Here is a 17,765-nt window from a genome sequence, read left to right on the forward strand (position 1 = left end):
TCATTCTGGCTATAGTCTTCCAACGTGCTGGAGCTGTGCAAGGCTAACTGGGACAAATCATCCTCAAAACCAGGCCAATCTAAGCCTATCCAAATTAGATAAGTATTGAATTATATTGATCTGGAATAGGAAATCTAGTTAGAGGAGCAGAGTTATTCCATCGCTTCTAGAACTAATCTTTGCTGTAAAGATAGGGAAGGAAAGAGTTTCTCCTTCTAATATAGGCAGCGTGATTAGGGTATAGTGGTTTTATAATCACTTTTGCCTTCTGGAACCAGGGATAATTCTGTGACTAAAACCTATAGAAATTTGTTTCATTTTCTGCAACTTTAAGATCTGTGCCAGGTTTACAACCTTGTATGAATAAACATCCTTTTTTGAAGTTATCCAGACTCAGTCGTTCAATATCTATAGGACAGCTTATAGGGATTTGCAGTTCGCCCGGATAAAGGACAGCACGTTTCAGTTTTATAGTATTTTATTGTCCGGCGGACGGCATAGTTTTGAGGTAGATCAGCGGTTTTTCCGCTTCAGCTAGCTTGCACGGCTTTATAGTTTTTTATAGTTTAGGAAGTTTTAGTATAGGCTGCGGCTTTTCCGCCTGAGCTCAGTCTGCATACCTAAAGACTCTACCAGCGTCTGAGGCAGTGGAGCCCGCTCTCAGACCTGAAGGAGTCAATTAGTGGGGCTCTATTTCCTTGCTATTTGGCTCGCGTGTGCGCACGTAGCCCAGTGGCTTTCTGGGTTTGCACAGGCTGTGCAGTTCCCAGCAACGTCCAGGGCTCCCTCGGCGGTAGACCTCGAGCCGCGGAGCACCAGCGACAGTTCTTTGGCTGGCTCTGAGGCGTGAAGCCCACCAGAACCAGGCTAGAACCTGGACAGGCCTGGCAACGCTGCTGCGAGTTCGGCCGGAGCACTCAACCGGCTTTGACAGCCTCTTCATCAGGAGTTCGGCCGGAGCACTCGGCCGGCTTTGACCTGCCTCATGGTCCGGCGGTGGTGACCTGCCTCATCGTCCTGCGGTGGTGACCTGCCTCATTGACCTGCGGCGGTGACCTGCCTCATCGTCCTGCGGTGGTGACCTGCCTCATCGTCCTGCGGTGGGGACCTGCCTCATCGTCCTGCGGTGGTGACCTGCCTCATCGTCCTGCGGTGGTGACCTGCCTCATCGTCCTGCGGTGGTGACCTGCTTCATCGACCTGCGGTGGTGACCTCCCTTCACAGCGGGGAGGAGGCGTCTCTTCTCTCCTTTCCAAAGCCAGCCTCGGTGCTCCTTCGGCGGCAGGCCTCGAGCCGCAGAGCACGAGGTGCTTGAAAATTTGGCGAAGTCGCCATTTTGGCAGTTTACGTCACTCGGGCAAGGGAGGTATCAAGTGGCAAGTTGCTGTCAGTTGACATTTTGCAGCTTGCCCACCAAAGTCTGGCGCCAAAGGTCACAATCTTTGTAAAGTATAGTTACTTAGTGATATATATTGCTATGGTTGAGTGCTGTGAATTGTATTATATATTGAATTTGCTTTTATTGTAAATTTACTTGCAGGTATATTGCATTTGCCTTTGTTGTAAATTTACTTGCTATTAAGAATACATAATGTCTATGCAATTTCAAGATGATACAGATGGTATACCTCCTTCTGAGGCTGAAAGTAGGAATGAAAGGCCCCAAAGGATAAAGCACCCTTCAGCCAAGATGCTAGCCCATCTAATAGATGAAAAGGAGCTCCTCCATGTGAGGTTAGGTTCGGCATGGGAGCGCATTGTAACATTAATGGGCAGAATAGAGAGCTTGGGTATTACAAGGGTGCCATCCATATTACAGACAGACCTTGAAGAGACCTTCGGTCTTTGGAGGGGTTTGGTGTCTAAGATAGTCCAGGTCCTCGAGCGCATTAACGCCAAGGATTCAGAGTTAGAAATAGTGAGTGTTTTAGCTGACACTAATGAGAAAGAAAATAGGGTGAGGGCAATCCTAGCTTCCTTATGCAGCCATGAGACCAATCTTTTAAAATCACCTGCTGTGGCACTTAGTCTTAAGTCTAACCGCTCTAGCCAGGTATCTAAACTAAGGGAGTGTGCATCATCTAAACATAGCCACTCTAGCAAGTCTTCTGCTGCTGGGAGTGCCATCTCTTCCCTAGCTGCCTTGCACATTAAGGAGGCTGCACGTCTGGAGCTAAAGAGCAAGGTAGCGGGGGCGGAGGCTGATGCTAAGGCAGCTGATCTCACCCTTCCCTTTAAAGAAGAAGAGCAACGACTGCAAATAGAACAGGCCCGTAGACAAAGCGAAATGCAAATGGAACAGGCCCGTAGACAAAGCGAAATGCAAATGGAACAGGCCCAAAGACAAAGCGAAATGCAAATAGAACAGGCCCGTAGACAAAGCGAAATGCAAATAGAACAGGCTCGTATAGAGATGCTTAGAATAAAGATGGATGCCGCAGCCAAAAGGGTAAGGGCTGAGACTTTGGCCAAGGCCCTAATTGAGCCACTCACAGAAGAAAATGTAAGCCAGTTACCAATACAGGACCCTTCTGCCAAAGTGTTTGCGCACCTTGGCAGCATGTACAGTCAGTTTTCGGATGAGGAACAGGGAGACTTCTCTCCTTACCCAGAGCAGGGCCCCAAAGTCACTTTTGAGTTTCCTGCAGAGCAGAGCGTCATAGCGGGGAGCTCACCCTTGCTCGAGCTACCTGTGCCTCCTGCTAAAACCCTAGGTCAGTCAATCAGGGCCTCAAGGCCGAGCGCTAGTTGGCCCCTACAGACAGCTGCACAGGGAACCATCGATTCGTCAGTGGTCGATGTCATCCCTCCAAGAGGCCAAAGGTTGACGCAAGGTACACGGTGGGAGTCCACTCCACAACAGCAAACTCCTCAATTGTTCCCTTCGACGCCGGAGTCCCAGCTTGTCTCCATCATCAGAAGCCCCAGAAGAGATCTTAAGGACAAGGGTGTCGAAAAGTTTTCGGACAAGCCTGAGGAATTTCTTCTCTGGAAGGCCACCTTCCAGAGAGCAATCAGAGACTTAAAGTTATTGCCTGAGGAAGAACTGACTCTTCTGGCTGCATGGTTGGGCCCAGCCTCATCCTCACAAGTTAAAAAGATCTACGCAGCCCACGTAGCCGATCCCGACAAAGCCCTGGAAAAGGCCTGGGCCAGGTTGCAGCAGAGGTATGGGGCCAGCACAGAGATTGAAGCATCTCTTATGGACAAGCTCCAAAGGTTCCCAGCTTTAAAACTCAAAGACTTCAAACTCTTGTGGGACCTCAGCGATCTCCTTGCGGAATTAGAGTCGGCCAAGGAGAATCCAGAACTGCCCGGTTTGAAGTGCCTCGATCAGCACCTGTCCCAGAGGCAGATCTTGACCAAGCTGCCCTTCACTTTGCAAGAACGCTGGGGACAGGAGGTCTTCAACTACAAGGAGGCCCACTCCCAGGCATACCCTCCATTTTCTCATTTGGTCCAGTTCATCACCAGGGCAGCCAGAGAAAGGAATGATCCACAGACGGGCCTCCCCACCTTATACCAAGGGACCCAGCCAGAGAAGGCACCTGAAGTGGACAAGAAACCACCTAGAGAGGCCAATAGACCTGTCAGCGTAAAGGCAGTCGAAACTCAACTCAAGACTGACGAACCCAGGTCGGAGGTAAAAGAGTTGCTTTGCCCTATTCACCAAAAGCCTCACAGCTTGGCCAACTGCAGGGAGTTTAGTAGAAAGACATACAAAGAAAGGCAACAGCTAGTTCAAAAGCAGGGAATCTGCTTTAGATGCTGTGGAGCAACTCCACACTTTGCATCCAACTGCAAAGAAAACATCAAGTGTGAGAAATGCAACAGCCTCAAGCATTGCACCGCAATGCACAACTCCAATATCATCTCCCACCCCAAAGAGAACGCTTCACCAAAAGAAAAGTCAGCAGTCGAAGACACCGACAAGCCAGCCGCACCAGAGATGCAGGTGGAAGTTTCAGCAGTCGCCTGTACAGAGCTGTGTTCTGACTCGCACCAGTACAGAGTTTGTCATCCTATCTGCCTAGCGGATGTATATCCAGCCAAGAGCCCTTGGCTTAGAAAGAGACTCTATGTGGCCCTGGATTCACAGAGCGACGCCTCCCTGGCTACTCCAGAGTTCTTCCGCATGTTTGACCTTAAAACCAAGATGGTCGACTACACTATGACTACGTGTGCAGGAAAAAAGAAGTTGCAGGGTCGCATAGCATCTGGCTTCGTTGTCTCCTCTTGCGACCAGAAGAGACAGTTCAAGTTGCCAGACCTGATTGAGTGTTCCTCTATTCCCCGGAACAAAAGGCAGATTGTCACCAGAGAAGTTGTGGAGGCTCATCCACACTTGCGAAGGCTAAAGAATGCTATACCAGCCTTTCGGCCAGATGTGGACATTGCCCTTTTGCTTGGCTCGGACTGCCCGAGCTTGTTCTGTGTGAACGACCAAGTTAAAGGACCTCCAGGTGCACCTATCGCACAACAATTGCCATTAGGCTGGACAGTCATAGGCCCAGTGTGCATAAACAAGATGCACCCACTATCGTCGTTGGACTCCAATCAAGCACAGGTGCTTAAAGGTGGACGTCCTACACTTGTGCGCAGTTGCCTAAGTCATATCTCGGTCTACTGCCAAGCAATAGCTCCAGAGTATTCCTCCATCTTCAAAGTCTCTGAGAGAGACGAAGCCACAGCGCTCTCGAAAGATGAGCAAAGGTTTTCGGACATTATGAATGCTCAAGTCTCACGAAGTGCAGAGGTGAAAGCCTGCAAATCAACCACAGAAATCAAGATGGGCCAAAGATCTTGTCTGGAACGACACCATTTTGAACGTTTTTCAGAGTGGCACAGTCTTCAGAGAGCAGTTGCTAGGCTCATACATCGCTTAGTCTGCAAAGATAGTCAGCCTTTGCAAGTTCAGGACATGCTGAAGGCTAAGGGAGTAATACTCAGGTCAGTTCAGAGGCATGAGTTTAGTCTAGAAATAGCCAGGTTAGAACAAGGGCTTGACACCCCCAGCCGGAGTTTTTTGTGTGAGCTGAACCCATTTCTGGATAAAGAGGGCATTTTAAGAGTGGGTGAGAGGTTAGCTAAGGCTAAACTCAAAGTGTGTATAAAGAACCCTATCATTGTACCCCCCAATAGTCATATTGCTTTGTTGTTGGTTCGTCACTACCATGAGAAAATCCATCATCAAGGTAGAACTCTGACTGAGGCGACCCTTAGAAATGAAGGCCTGTGGGTGGTAAATGCTAAAAGTTTGGTCAACAGTTGTATTTTCAAATGTGTTAAATGCAGGCGCCTTAGGCGAAACTGTCAAAGTCAGTTGATGGCAGAACTACCTCAGGATAGGACTTTGACAGACCCACCTTTTTCCCATGTGGGAATCGATGTGTTTGGTCCTTGGGAGGTTGTCACTAGGAAAACCAGGGGTGGTGTTGTAAATAATAAAAGATGGGCAGTTTTGTTTACTTGTTTAGTAATACGAGCTGTCCATATAGAGGTTGCAGAGGGAATGGACACTTCATCATCCATAAATGCCTTGAAAAGGTTTGTAGCCCTCAGAGGGCCAATTAAGTCAATTTGGTCGGACTGTGGCACCAATTTTGCATGTGCAGACCTTAGCCAACCACTTCTGGAAGAGGTGGAAGGCCGAATACTTAAGCCAGCTTCCAACCAGAAGACTCTGGCAAACCCCAAAGGACAATGCCAAGGTGGGAAACCTTGTGTTGCCAAAGGACAAAGACTTGCCCCGCTATGCCTGGCCTATGGGCATTATACTAAAGACCTTTCCTTGCCCTGACGGTAAGGTTAGAAAAGTTCAAGTAAAGATTCATAGTAAGGACAAAATGTCTGTCCTGGACAGACCAATTAGTGACCTCGTGTTGCTTATTGGAGATGTTTAAAGTTTTATACTGTTGTATTGTTGTGTATACAAAGGTGTTTGTATGTTTTTGATTGGTAAATTCCCACATCCTGGGAATTTAGCGGGGAGTGTTCCGTCCCCCAGGACGATGGTTTGCCTTACCTATTGGTCGTTTGTTTGTTTTCCCTCCTTTGCATTTTGTTTCAGCCTCTGGCTGCAAAGCCCAGGAAAAGTGGCTTGGAGTCTGCAAGAGCTGGCTGCAGTTTTCTTTGCAGTGATTGGTCAAAGAGTGCAACATCTTAGGACCGCCCTTTTTACCAGGGTCTAGTCTCCATTTTGGAGTTTCATTCTGGCTATAGTCTTCCAACGTGCTGGAGCTGTGCAAGGCTAACTGGGACAAATCATCCTCAAAACCAGGCCAATCTAAGCCTATCCAAATTAGATAAGTATTGAATTATATTGATCTGGAATAGGAAATCTAGTTAGAGGAGCAGAGTTATTCCATCGCTTCTAGAACTAATCTTTGCTGTAAAGATAGGGAAGGAAAGAGTTTCTCCTTCTAATATAGGCAGCGTGATTAGGGTATAGTGGTTTTATAATCACTTTTGCCTTCTGGAACCAGGGATAATTCTGTGACTAAAACCTATAGAAATTTGTTTCATTTTCTGCAACTTTAAGATCTGTGCCAGGTTTACAACCTTGTATGAATAAACATCCTTTTTTGAAGTTATCCAGACTCAGTCGTTCAATATCTATAGGACAGCTTATAGGGATTTGCAGTTCGCCCGGATAAAGGACAGCACGTTTCAGTTTTATAGTATTTTATTGTCCGGCGGACGGCATAAGGACTGTAGTAAAGCCATGGCCTTCTCCTTTAAGAAGACAAACAGGATGAAATAGCAAGGCTGCTATCTTTTGTACATGATAAGAAAGTGTAGCCAAAGTACAAGTGTTGCTTTCTGCAAGGATTTTTGGAAAAAGCTAAGCATCAACACCAACAGCAAGGAACCTTTTAGACCACTGGTTCTCAACCTGGGGTCCCCAGATGTTTTGGCCTTCAACTCCCAGAAATCCTAATAATTGGTAAACTGGCTGGGATTTCTGGGAGTTGTACGCCAAAACACCTGGGGAAACACAGGTTGAGAACCACTATTTTAGACTTTGCTTAATCTTGGTGCCAGTATCAAATCAATCAACAGATGTATACCTCTTTCAATGATCAAAGTCTGTCTGTTGCTGCAAAAAACATAATCTTATGCAAATCCTTCTCTTAATAACATGCATACATGAAAAGGCTGTGACTTAAAAAGTATTTATAACCGGACTAACTTTGTGAAAACTGTGGCAATGAACTGGTGCTGTATTTGCCAACTGCCAGACCTTTTAATTCAATACAGGCTGTCACCAGGTTGTGAACAAGATCAGTTCTGTTGGTTTGTTTATAAGTTGAATTTGTCAGAACAGGTACATTTTTTAAGTGTAACTCCAGCCAGTTTTTAAAAAGTTTTGGATAGCATGAGGAGCATTTGTTTTGCTGTCTGTGCCCCCGTTCAGAAGATTTTGCCTCACTTTCTGTCCCTGTGACAATTAGATTTTGAAAACTTTGGGTTGTCATGGAAACAAGGATTGGTGATAAAGCTTCAGTGGAGAAACCTTTTCCCCATGATTACTTTTACAGGACCGAATTTCCCTTCTTAGGGGTAGATTTCTCTCAATTCCTGTTGTCTCAAGCCTGTTCTTAATGATGAGTCGTTTATAAGTCATTTGTAACACTGGGACTGTCTGTACTCTTCTTTCTGTCAGGACTCTACCATAAAGAAGGACTCAGTTCAAACAATTTGCCATATATACTTCTTTTACTCGGTCACTCTTCTGGGTAATAATATAATTTTCTCTTAGGGCAAACAGATGTGAAGTTAAGTTGGTTGTTTTTTAATTTAACAGCCATACAAAATGCAGTTATTAAAAAGTGGCAGAGTGAATAGTGCCACAATACTTTTAGGTCAGGTTACTACCCAATGAAATCAGATTTTGGAAAGGTTACTCTTCTGGATTCAGAATCGCTCAATCAGCAAACAAATGACTGGGAATGGTGCTCTAAAAACCCCACATTTAATCAGTTGAAGGCTGCTTCCATAGCTAGTTGCACAAATAAGAGATATTAAAAGCTAGCTGATGTCTTCTCACACAATGCCATTTTGCTACTCCCTCTTGCAGCCGTATTTATACAAGTTTTTATCTGTCAATACCATTCATCTTCATCCTGCCTTATGGCAACCCCATGAACAAGAAATACTCACAGGTGGTTTTGAAAGTTTCTTCCTCTAAAATATAACCGACAGTAGCTGGTATTCATTGTCAGTTTCCTGTCCAAATACTAACCAGGGTCAATCCTGCTTAGCTTCCAAGATCAGATGGGATCTGGTGATTTTAGGACATTTAGGCAGTTCACAAATTAAATAATAGTGAATCTTGCATGTTAGGTCCTGCTGAACCTAGACCTTTATAACAATATAAAGGATCAAAACTTTCTTAAAGAAGACTCTCTGAGGTTATCAGCAGCGGTCTTTCTCATCTGCGAACTGTCAAAAGCATTTAGGCTGGTCATAAGGGTCATAAACTTCTTTTAAAACGCACAGGTAGTTAAGATCATTGCATGGATGAAAACCCTTACCAATGGTTTATTGTTTCCATCTTTAACAGAAATCCAGTCTTCTCCATTAGAACTGATATCCACTCGGTATGTTTTCAAAAAGTATTTTTTCTTTGTTTCTTTTGAAATGGCTCCTTGGGTTCCAATGGCAGAAACGAAACGGAGGAGGCCTAAGTCCACCTGAAGGGATAAACACGGAGAGCAGTGAAATGTGACTATTGGTCCTAATGTCTCATGCTTTGATCCAACAAGTGTGACTATTTTTCATACACAAAAGATCCCTCCTTTTGTAAGGCGGGAACTGCAATTGGAACTGGAACTCATACATGTGGGAAAAGAAAAGAGTTTCCCACTGCTGTTCCAAGATAAACAATACTTGCATGGGTACATGAGCATAACCTATGAAGTGCACCTGATGTTTTCATGTTAATCTGCATCTACAGAATGATGGCTAGTAATGGTGCATGTAGCTGTCTAGTCCCAACTCCCCTAAAACTCCACCAAATTTCAAAAGGCTGTCTGGAGCTACAGTCTATGAGATGACAGGGGCTACAGCTGGAATGGAAAACCATCAAATCCCCTTAAAATGTGTGCAGGAAACCACGTTGTGTATGAATGCCGAGGTCTCTATGAATCCCACAGCGACAGTTTGCTGGAGAAGCAAATGGATCAGGAGTTAAATGAGAGCAGGAATTGAGGCTAAAACATTGTCTTCTGTATATGATTTTTTTAAATTAGGGAGACATGGAAGAGATGTTATTCATTTCTGCGTAAGACTATTTCACAACCAATCATACCTCTTTATCTTGGATTCCAAAATATGTGAAAACATTTATTTAACTAGCCATGAGGAACAAACACTTAAATAAAGGAATGCCTTAAGTATTGCTATAATCAAAACCAAACATCTCCTTTTGTTTTAAAATTGTAGTATTTAAGGACTAGCTATACTTGTTTGAGATCAAATTTTCTTTAGCCAGGTTCCCTCCAAGTATCATGCAGATGTTGGCATAGCGCTTTGACTCTGCATGTGCTAAAATGCCTTTTGCGCGTCACAAGATTTTAAATTATTTTTGAAACATGCAGGATGCAGATTGTATGTCTCTAGTGTCCCACAAGCATCCTCTTTCCTGGAAGTATGTCATGCATCCAAAAGCAAGTGTGGGGGTGAAGAGGGTGGGTGGATGGGTTAAATCAACATGCTTGGCATTCTCTTAGGGAAACTATGAAGGAAACCTGACTGAAGACAGAAGGCTGCTGTTTAGATTTGCAAGGCAAATATGCAAGTCCCCAGACATTAAAAAGCCAGTATCTTTGTGAAACAAAGTGCTGATTTTTGTGCCTTTGCTAAAACCTTTTTACGGCTATCAAAACCCAATCTTGCACATTAGAACTGTCCATGAAAATTCATCCTGTGTCTAACTATTCAGGAGAAAAGCCCAAACTGTATTGGTGGTGGGACACCAGCGTGGCCTTAAGATCAAAGTTGCCAGGCAAAACAAACAATTGAATAACAGTTTCAAATTCCTATGAGCATCCCTGTGCTTTTGTGAAGTGCTTGCTGCCTTGTTTACTGCTTCACTTGTTGTTGTTGTTAATGTTGTGTGCCTTTAAGAGGTTTCTGACTTATGGAAAACCTATCACTGGGTTTTTTGGGACTGAGAATTGCCCAGGACTATACAGCAGATTCTCATGCCAAGCAGGGATTTGAAAACTGATCTCCACAGCTGTAATCCAACACTCACATCACTATGCTAGGCTGGCTCTCATCTCCTCCAATAAGCAATATTAAAATTAGTCAATTCCGTCCTGTCTCTGCACCAAATGATTTTAGAGCAGAGCCACCTTGAGTACTTAAAGATGGAAAAGAATATGAAAGCAAATAAATACAATTGTTTCCAAAGTGCACACACACCTCGTCTACCCTCCCTTTAACCAAGGATGCCTTGATAAATAAATTCAACTACAGTGGAAGCATGCCTTTGGCCTTGTTGCCATCCAGGATGAAGGCATGCCCCAGAATGAGGTGTTTGATGCATAGAAAATAGAAAAGTTACTTTCTTGGACCAGGACTCCCTGAATAAGTATGGGCAATGGCTGTGGGTGGCAGTTCTCATTGAACGAGTACCTTTCATAAACTCTTCTTATGCAAACCCAGAGGTGGTGATGACTATACATCTTGTTTACATGTCCAAAAATGAGAGGTTTTGCAGGGCCAGAAGTGGTGGCAAATGCCATTTGAGAGCTGTCCCTGGATATTGTTCACCTTTGCTGCAAAGCTTTGATTAGAAGGAAGGAAAACACTATTGCTCTTACAAATTGAGAATATGAGGTAGAAGAAATCTATGGTGGGTTGTGTTTTTAATGAAGAGAATTGCTGTTTTCAGTTGAGTCTAGTTACAGCATTCAGTTCCTGGGCGAAGGCCTCTTAAAAAACTAGGTATTGAGCTGAGTTACCTAAATGAAATTTTTACCTCTGAAAATTCAAATAGCTCTTGAGTTTTGAAATGATTGAGTTCAAGGCTCATACTGTTCAATGTGATTTTGAAATAGCACTAAATGGAATTTTCGTGTAGGGGATTTCTTTCCTTCTTCCTCTTCCCTTTTTATTTTTCTTTCCCATTAAAAAAATCAGAAAGTGCTTCATTTTAAGTGAAGTCAAGTGATGGTCTGTTCTGAGGGTTCTACAAATTAGAAACCACAAAAACCCTTACACTCTGAGAAGCAGAAAATGACTACTTTATTATCTTTATCATCATAAAGAATTTGATGTGTTCCAATGGCCTTTTAGAGTGTTAAATGGTTTAAAATCTTGTAGGCATTAAGTTGGAAGTAAGCTCCACTGCATTTGATAAGGCCTACGTCTGAGTTGATATATGTACAAATGCATTGTTAACATGAATGAAGCTCTACTGTCACTCCAAGCTATTCCCTTCAGAAAAATACATCTCTTGTACTACAAAAATACTCAGTAAACACATTCTCCTTAAGTGGTTACACTTACAAACGGATAAACAAACATCCTTGCAAACTGCTCCTTGCTTCATGCTAACTATGGCCCTGCCTCTCCTTTCCTCCTTTTTAATTTCATTTTTGCAAGAAGAAATTGTCTAGACCAAGGGAAGTCATGCTATCCTTTTATTCTGCCTTGGTCAGACCACACCTGGAATAATGTGTCCAAATTCAGGCACCGCAATTTAAGGGAGATATTGACAAGATGGAATATGTCCAGAGGAGGGTGACTAAAATGATTAAGGGTCTGGAGAACAAGCCCTATGAGGAGCGGCTTAAAGAGCTGGGCATGTTTAGCCTGAAGAAGGGAAAGATGAGAGGAGACATGATCTATATATAAATATGTGAGGGGAAGTCATAGGGTGGAGGGAGCAAGCTTGTTTTCTGCGGCCCTGGAGACTAGGATGCAGTGGAGCAATGGCTTCAAACTTCAGAAAAGGAGATTCCACCTGAACATTAGGAAGAACTTCCTAACTATGAGAACTGTTCAGCAGTGGAACTCTCTCTCTGCCCTGGAGTGTGGTGGAGGCTCCTTCTTTGGAGGCTTTTAAACAGATGCTGGATAGCCATCTGTTGGGGGTGCTTTGAATCCGACTTTCCTGCTTCTTGGCAGGGGGTTGGACTGAATGGCCCCCGAGGTCAACTCTGATTCTATGATTATATCCTGTTCCTATCACCTCCGATTGGTTTCCTCTCCCCAAGACTATCTCCCACAAACTTTATGACCAGTTGGTAGAAAATATCCAACAGACGTAATGCTGGTGGTAAAGAGAGCTCATACTGGAGTTCTGTATTTGAGATCCCAACAAAATAGGGAATATACCAGGAACCATGCAGTTTCCTGAGGACACTCCTGTGTGTTTGTGGGATAACAGTTCCAGAAGTACCGTATAAGACATGCAGGAGAAGGGACATATATACAAGTAAACAAAAAGTCCTTTCAAACTTCATGTGTGAAAAAGGACTAGTTGTAGCTAGATAGCCAAACTTACACTTATAGAAATTAGAGCACCTGGCAGGGGGATGGGAATGTGGGTGAGGGACTTCTTCATGGCTGCCTCTACACCAGTAGGTAACTAAGAAGGTTCCCTCATTCCTGTCCTTTTGTAATCCAGTTTTGCCCATTCCATTTCAGCAGACCTTTGGAAACTCATATACTTGGTTAGAGCTGTGTTGGCGACTTAAATGTTTTATATGGTTTTGATTCTATAGACTGTTTAATATTATTTTAATTTCAACATTTCATGCATATGTTTCAATTGTATTTATTTTATTCTGGGAGCCAGCTTGAGGCCCACTCTTTGGAAAAATGTAAGATATAAATAAAATGATTGCAATTCCATTGACAGCTGCTTAATTCCCCAATATTGTTGTTGGGCGCCTTCAAGTCGTTTCCAACTTATGGCATTTCGAAGGCAACCCTTTCAGTTTTCTTAACAAAATCTGTTCAGAGGGGGTTTGACGTTGCTTTCCTCTGAGGTTGAGAGAGTATTACTTGCCAAAGGTCACACAGTGGGTTTCCATAACCAAGCAGGGATTCTCAAGTCACTACACCATATTGGCTCTCTCCCTTGCCCTGGCTTTAATTCCAGACTTTTCCAGTAGGATGTTAGGAATTGTGGGAGTTGAAGTCCAAAACACCTGGAGGGCTGAAGTTTGCCCATGCCTGCTTTAAAACAATTAGAGTAAGTTAAATTGCTAATATTAATGAGTAACACCAGCATATGGAGCATAAACAAATAAAAAACTGATAGTGTATAGGACTGGATGTATACGCTGAATAAAAGAAGGTGAAAGACAAAACAGTTCTTCTTTTTCCATCAGCCTTTTTATTTGGGCTCAGTGAGAGCAAAGTGGCTCTTTGTATGAAAGGACTACTGTCAATTCCCACAGTGAATCTTGGCAGCTAGTAAATACATTTTTACAGCTAAGATCTTATCATATATGCTGCACAGGGAATGTTTGTGTATATACACTAGGTCTGCAGAGTTTGTGTAACTCAGGAGTAGCTTGCCAGGTGTCCCTTATTGTAAGATGTCCCCTATTTGAGAACTGCAAATAGGGGACTTGTCCATGCTAAAGCTTTTATTTCATCTAGGATTCCAAAGTGTTTATTTTCATATCGAACACACATGATGGCAAAGCATCCCATATTTTGGGCAGTGGGCTCTTGATAAAGATCTATCCACATTTATCAATGTGGGAAATGTGTTAATTTGTATAGCGAAATACATGGCTATCAGTATTTACATTTGGTAAAAACCTGTTAATGGCTACTTTATCAACCTTGGAATAATTTCAACAGCACCTTATTGCTATTATGAAAACCTCTGCCAGCTTGTAGGGTTCCTAAAAGCTATTTTAAAGAACACACCTATTTTCCCTCCTAGTAGGGACTTGGAAATCAGGGCAAGGCGATCATCTGGTACTTCACAATACAAGACTAGAAGATGGTGATTGTTTTGGTATACACATTTCGTTTAGAATCACTTCTAAAGTAGGGCATTTAGCTACTGTGCAGTAAATCATCTAGCAAATGAATGGAAATGGATGGTTAATGGCTTATGCACAAGACAGGCTGTGAAATGCATCTTTCCGTCTCCAATAATCAAACAAACATAACCAAGCCATGAATGCAAAAGACTCATTTTCAAAATGAAAATCTGTTGTGCACAATAAAACACAATCCACTGAGGCTACAATGGCAAGGGAATGGTTGCCATTACCAGTCGTTTTAACACTCTCATGGTACAGTTATCTGTTCTGCTGCCTGAGAAAATAAAAGATGAAGGGCCAACATTTGATTAACAGGAAGCTTTTTGTTTGTGAGCATGTCTTGTGGCTTGGAAACCAGCAGAATCTGTCATTTGACCTCTTATATGTCAAAAAGTCAATATTTTCAGAGAATGGTGTCATTTCCTTAGGTAGCAAGCAATGGTCTATGTCCAATTAACAGTTATTGTATATTATTGTTCTAGTGTCTGTTGTACTACTCATGCTTACAATCAACTATATTTTATTTTCCTGACAAGATACCACCTTTTTTATTTAGAATTTGGATTTGATTCAGTTATGTTCAAATGCCACAGTGAGCCCCATTTGTTCACTGAAGTGCCGCTTTCACAATATCTCTCACCGTACATGCAAGGAGATGAGGAATTCTGAAGGAAATGTGGCTGAGAAAATTGGTTCGTGAAGATAAAATAAGTTTGGTATTTTTTTAAAAGGAAGCAATATCCACAAACAAGCATATATATTGGGGCAGAACTTGAAACAGACACTTTTTGAGTTCTAACTCCCCAAATCCACCAGACATCATGACCACTGGCTAGTCTGGGCAGGGATTCTGGGAGTGGTAATCCAAATATTTCCAAGCTCTGGAGCACTAACTATGTCACTTTGTAGGAAGTCACCCATTACCGTATATACTCGAGTATAAGCCGACCCGAATATAAGCCAAGGCACCTAATTTTATCACAAAAACTGGGATAATCTATTGACCCGAGTATAAGCCGAGGGTGGGAAATGAAGCAGCTACTGGTAAATTTCAAAATAAAAATAGATACCAATAAAATTACATTAATCGCGGCATCAATAGGTTTATTAATGTATATATATGGATACAGATATACAGGTACATGGATCTATATGTATATAGGATTTGCAAGGACCTGCAAACATATGAGGGAAAAATTCATATATAAAATTAATGTATATAGATAGATAGATACAGATATATAAGTACATAGGGATTGCAAACGCATGCAGGGGGTTAATGCCTATATATCTGTAGAAGAGATTAACAAATATTTCAGGGGGAAATGCTTTTATAAGATTAATGGATATATATTTTTTTTCTTCCTGGCTTGCAAGGGCTTCTTTCCCTTTTCAAAACATTCCCTTGGTTAAGAGCGAGGGAGGCTTTGGAAAACACACTGATAAGGGAGGGTAAGAGAGAAATATATTATATATTGCAAGCAATGGCCTCCAGGTTCTGTTGCCCGGCCTTGACCCCATTATAAGCCGAGAGAGGCTTTTTCAGCTCAAAAAAGGGCTGAAAAATTCGGCTTCCCTTCCAGTATATATAGTATTTGAGGAATGGAAACTTGGTGGACCTTGCAGCTTCCAACATTTTTCAAAATTGGCTGGGCTGGTTAGGACTACTGGGAGGTGCAGTCCAGCAATATTTTGAGAGGAACAAGATCCCCATTTTCTGTCAGCGCTTGCTTGGGCTCTGGAAAGCTGGTTTTTAGAGGCCTTCAGTGATCCCGTGTATACTTATATAGTCAAAGTATACTCTTTTTCTGCTCCAACGTGTTGGACTTGCCTCTCACTGTAGCGGAGTCTAATTTTCTTTCCAGAAAGGAGAACAAATCATCACTCAGACTAGAGTTATTACTAATCTTCAGTTAGACCAGAATGGATGGTCCATTTCACATGCTACCTTTGTCATTGTCTTATTTTCAAATAAATAGGAAAATGATCTTTTAGCAATGAAGAATGTGTGCGTGCTGTAAGGAACGGGACACGGGTGATTTTTCTTTCTGTCAAAAGCTAATACTGTTGTGCATTTCATTTCAGCACACGCACAAAATATATGCACGTGAAACTTTCACTCACAACATGATTTTGTCATGAGGATGGCATCCCTGTAAAAACCCACTAACATAGCTACTGGTGTGTTGCTTTGTCCCATTCATTTCTTCTCAGCCCCTTCTGAAAAATGGAAATAATAATGGTCTGTTTCATTGGGTTGTTGTGAACACTCTATGCGCTAGAACAGGGATGATAGATAACAACAAAAGGAAGACTTATTTTCACATGAAAATGGTTTTGTAATTGAAAATTTCACTGCAGATGAAATACAGAAAGGACCTTTGTCACTTGTCATTGGTATGCTCCTAAGCCTTGTCACCTCCTAAAATTATAAGGGAAATCGACTATCTTTTTGACAGGGAAAAGAGAATGCGTGTGTGGGCTGTGTCACATCTGGATTCATGGCACATTCTCCTACTCTTATGTTAATTTTTTTGCATAAATCAGAAGCAACTAATTAAAAGAGAAATATTTAATTCTGACATGTTCTTTGAACTGGCATTCCATCTGGTTCTGTTTTTGCACAGTAAAATCTGCCGTAGCTGTAAAAATTGGCAAGCAATACTCTAGTAAGGGGAGACAGTACAGCAGGTTCATACACTAGCTTGAGACAATTCCAGAAATTCAGCATACCAAACTGTTCCAGCATGAAAACTATAAAAATTAAATGTGAAAGAGAAAACAAATGCTATTCCTATCCTGGGAGAAGACAGTACTGCTGGTATACATTAGTTCTGTGTGGTATTTTTAGTCTTAGCCTTTGGAAAAATATTTGGTTGAGAAGCAACGTAGAATACAATACATCCCACTGAAACTCACTAAATGTGCTTTATGGCTTGATTTCACTGGCCATGTAAGCAATGGAGAAATATACGATTAAGCGGTAGTCCATCTGCAGACAGGCCTCAGGAGATATTATTTTTAGAAGAATCTGAGAATATATCCCTTTCCCTAGTTTACCTCCTGCTTGGCAAAATCTTAAAACCTGGGCACGAAGGAATAATACATTCCTATGACAAAGACTGCGAGTGCGGCAATCTAAAGCAATCACCTTCTTATGTAATTGGAAAGTTTTCTGCAGCAAGAACAGAGGCTGATTAACTCCTGGCATCTTAGGAAAAGATTGCTTTCCCTCTACAAGGACCACAGCTTATTGTAAAATATTACTTCTCTGAAGCCAAAAGCTTTGCTTTGGCACTACATTAGCTTGCAAATGTACACCTAGGACATTTCACAATCGCTGGGTCAACAAAAGAAAGAAATGTGAACAGGCTCCCCTCCCTTCCCTCAGGCTAAAGTTCTTAGAAACCCTTGTTAAGCCATAAATTATTCAGAAATGTAATACTTTTAATTAACATTTTTGAATACTTTTTTGTGATTTAGATTTAATTTCAAACCGTAGCTTAATCCTGCCATTTGGAATGCAGACAAGTATTTTGTACAGCCTGGATAAAACCTGTCTGGAATGGAGTTCAGAGACCATGGGACTGTGAAAGTCTCCTGCTGAACTGTATTCCTGCAGAAATGTACTCTCTGAAGAGGGAGTTTAAAAAGCCTTAGAAACTGCCAACAAGTGTTTCCAGGTCTCTCTGTTCATTTTCTCATAGGAAGTATTGCCATTTACATCTTTTCTGCCCATCA

The 17,765-nt window shown here is 42.4% G+C and overlaps 1 protein-coding gene across 2 annotated transcripts in view; it reads right to left on the reverse strand.

Annotated features, from left to right (window-relative positions):
- Window positions 1-17,765, reverse strand: part of nrp1 (neuropilin 1) — a 169,164-nt gene that overhangs the window by 46,476 nt on the left and 104,923 nt on the right. For both annotated transcript variants that reach the window (XM_003221986.4, XM_003221987.4), the window contains exon 7: window positions 8,538-8,696. In XM_003221986.4, coding sequence (XP_003222034.1) covers window positions 8,538-8,696 — 159 coding nt within the window. The remainder of the gene's footprint in view (window positions 1-8,537; window positions 8,697-17,765) is intronic.

This window comes from Anolis carolinensis, chromosome 6, assembly GCF_035594765.1.
Source record: "Anolis carolinensis isolate JA03-04 chromosome 6, rAnoCar3.1.pri, whole genome shotgun sequence".
Taxonomy (NCBI): domain Eukaryota; kingdom Metazoa; phylum Chordata; class Lepidosauria; order Squamata; family Dactyloidae; genus Anolis; species Anolis carolinensis.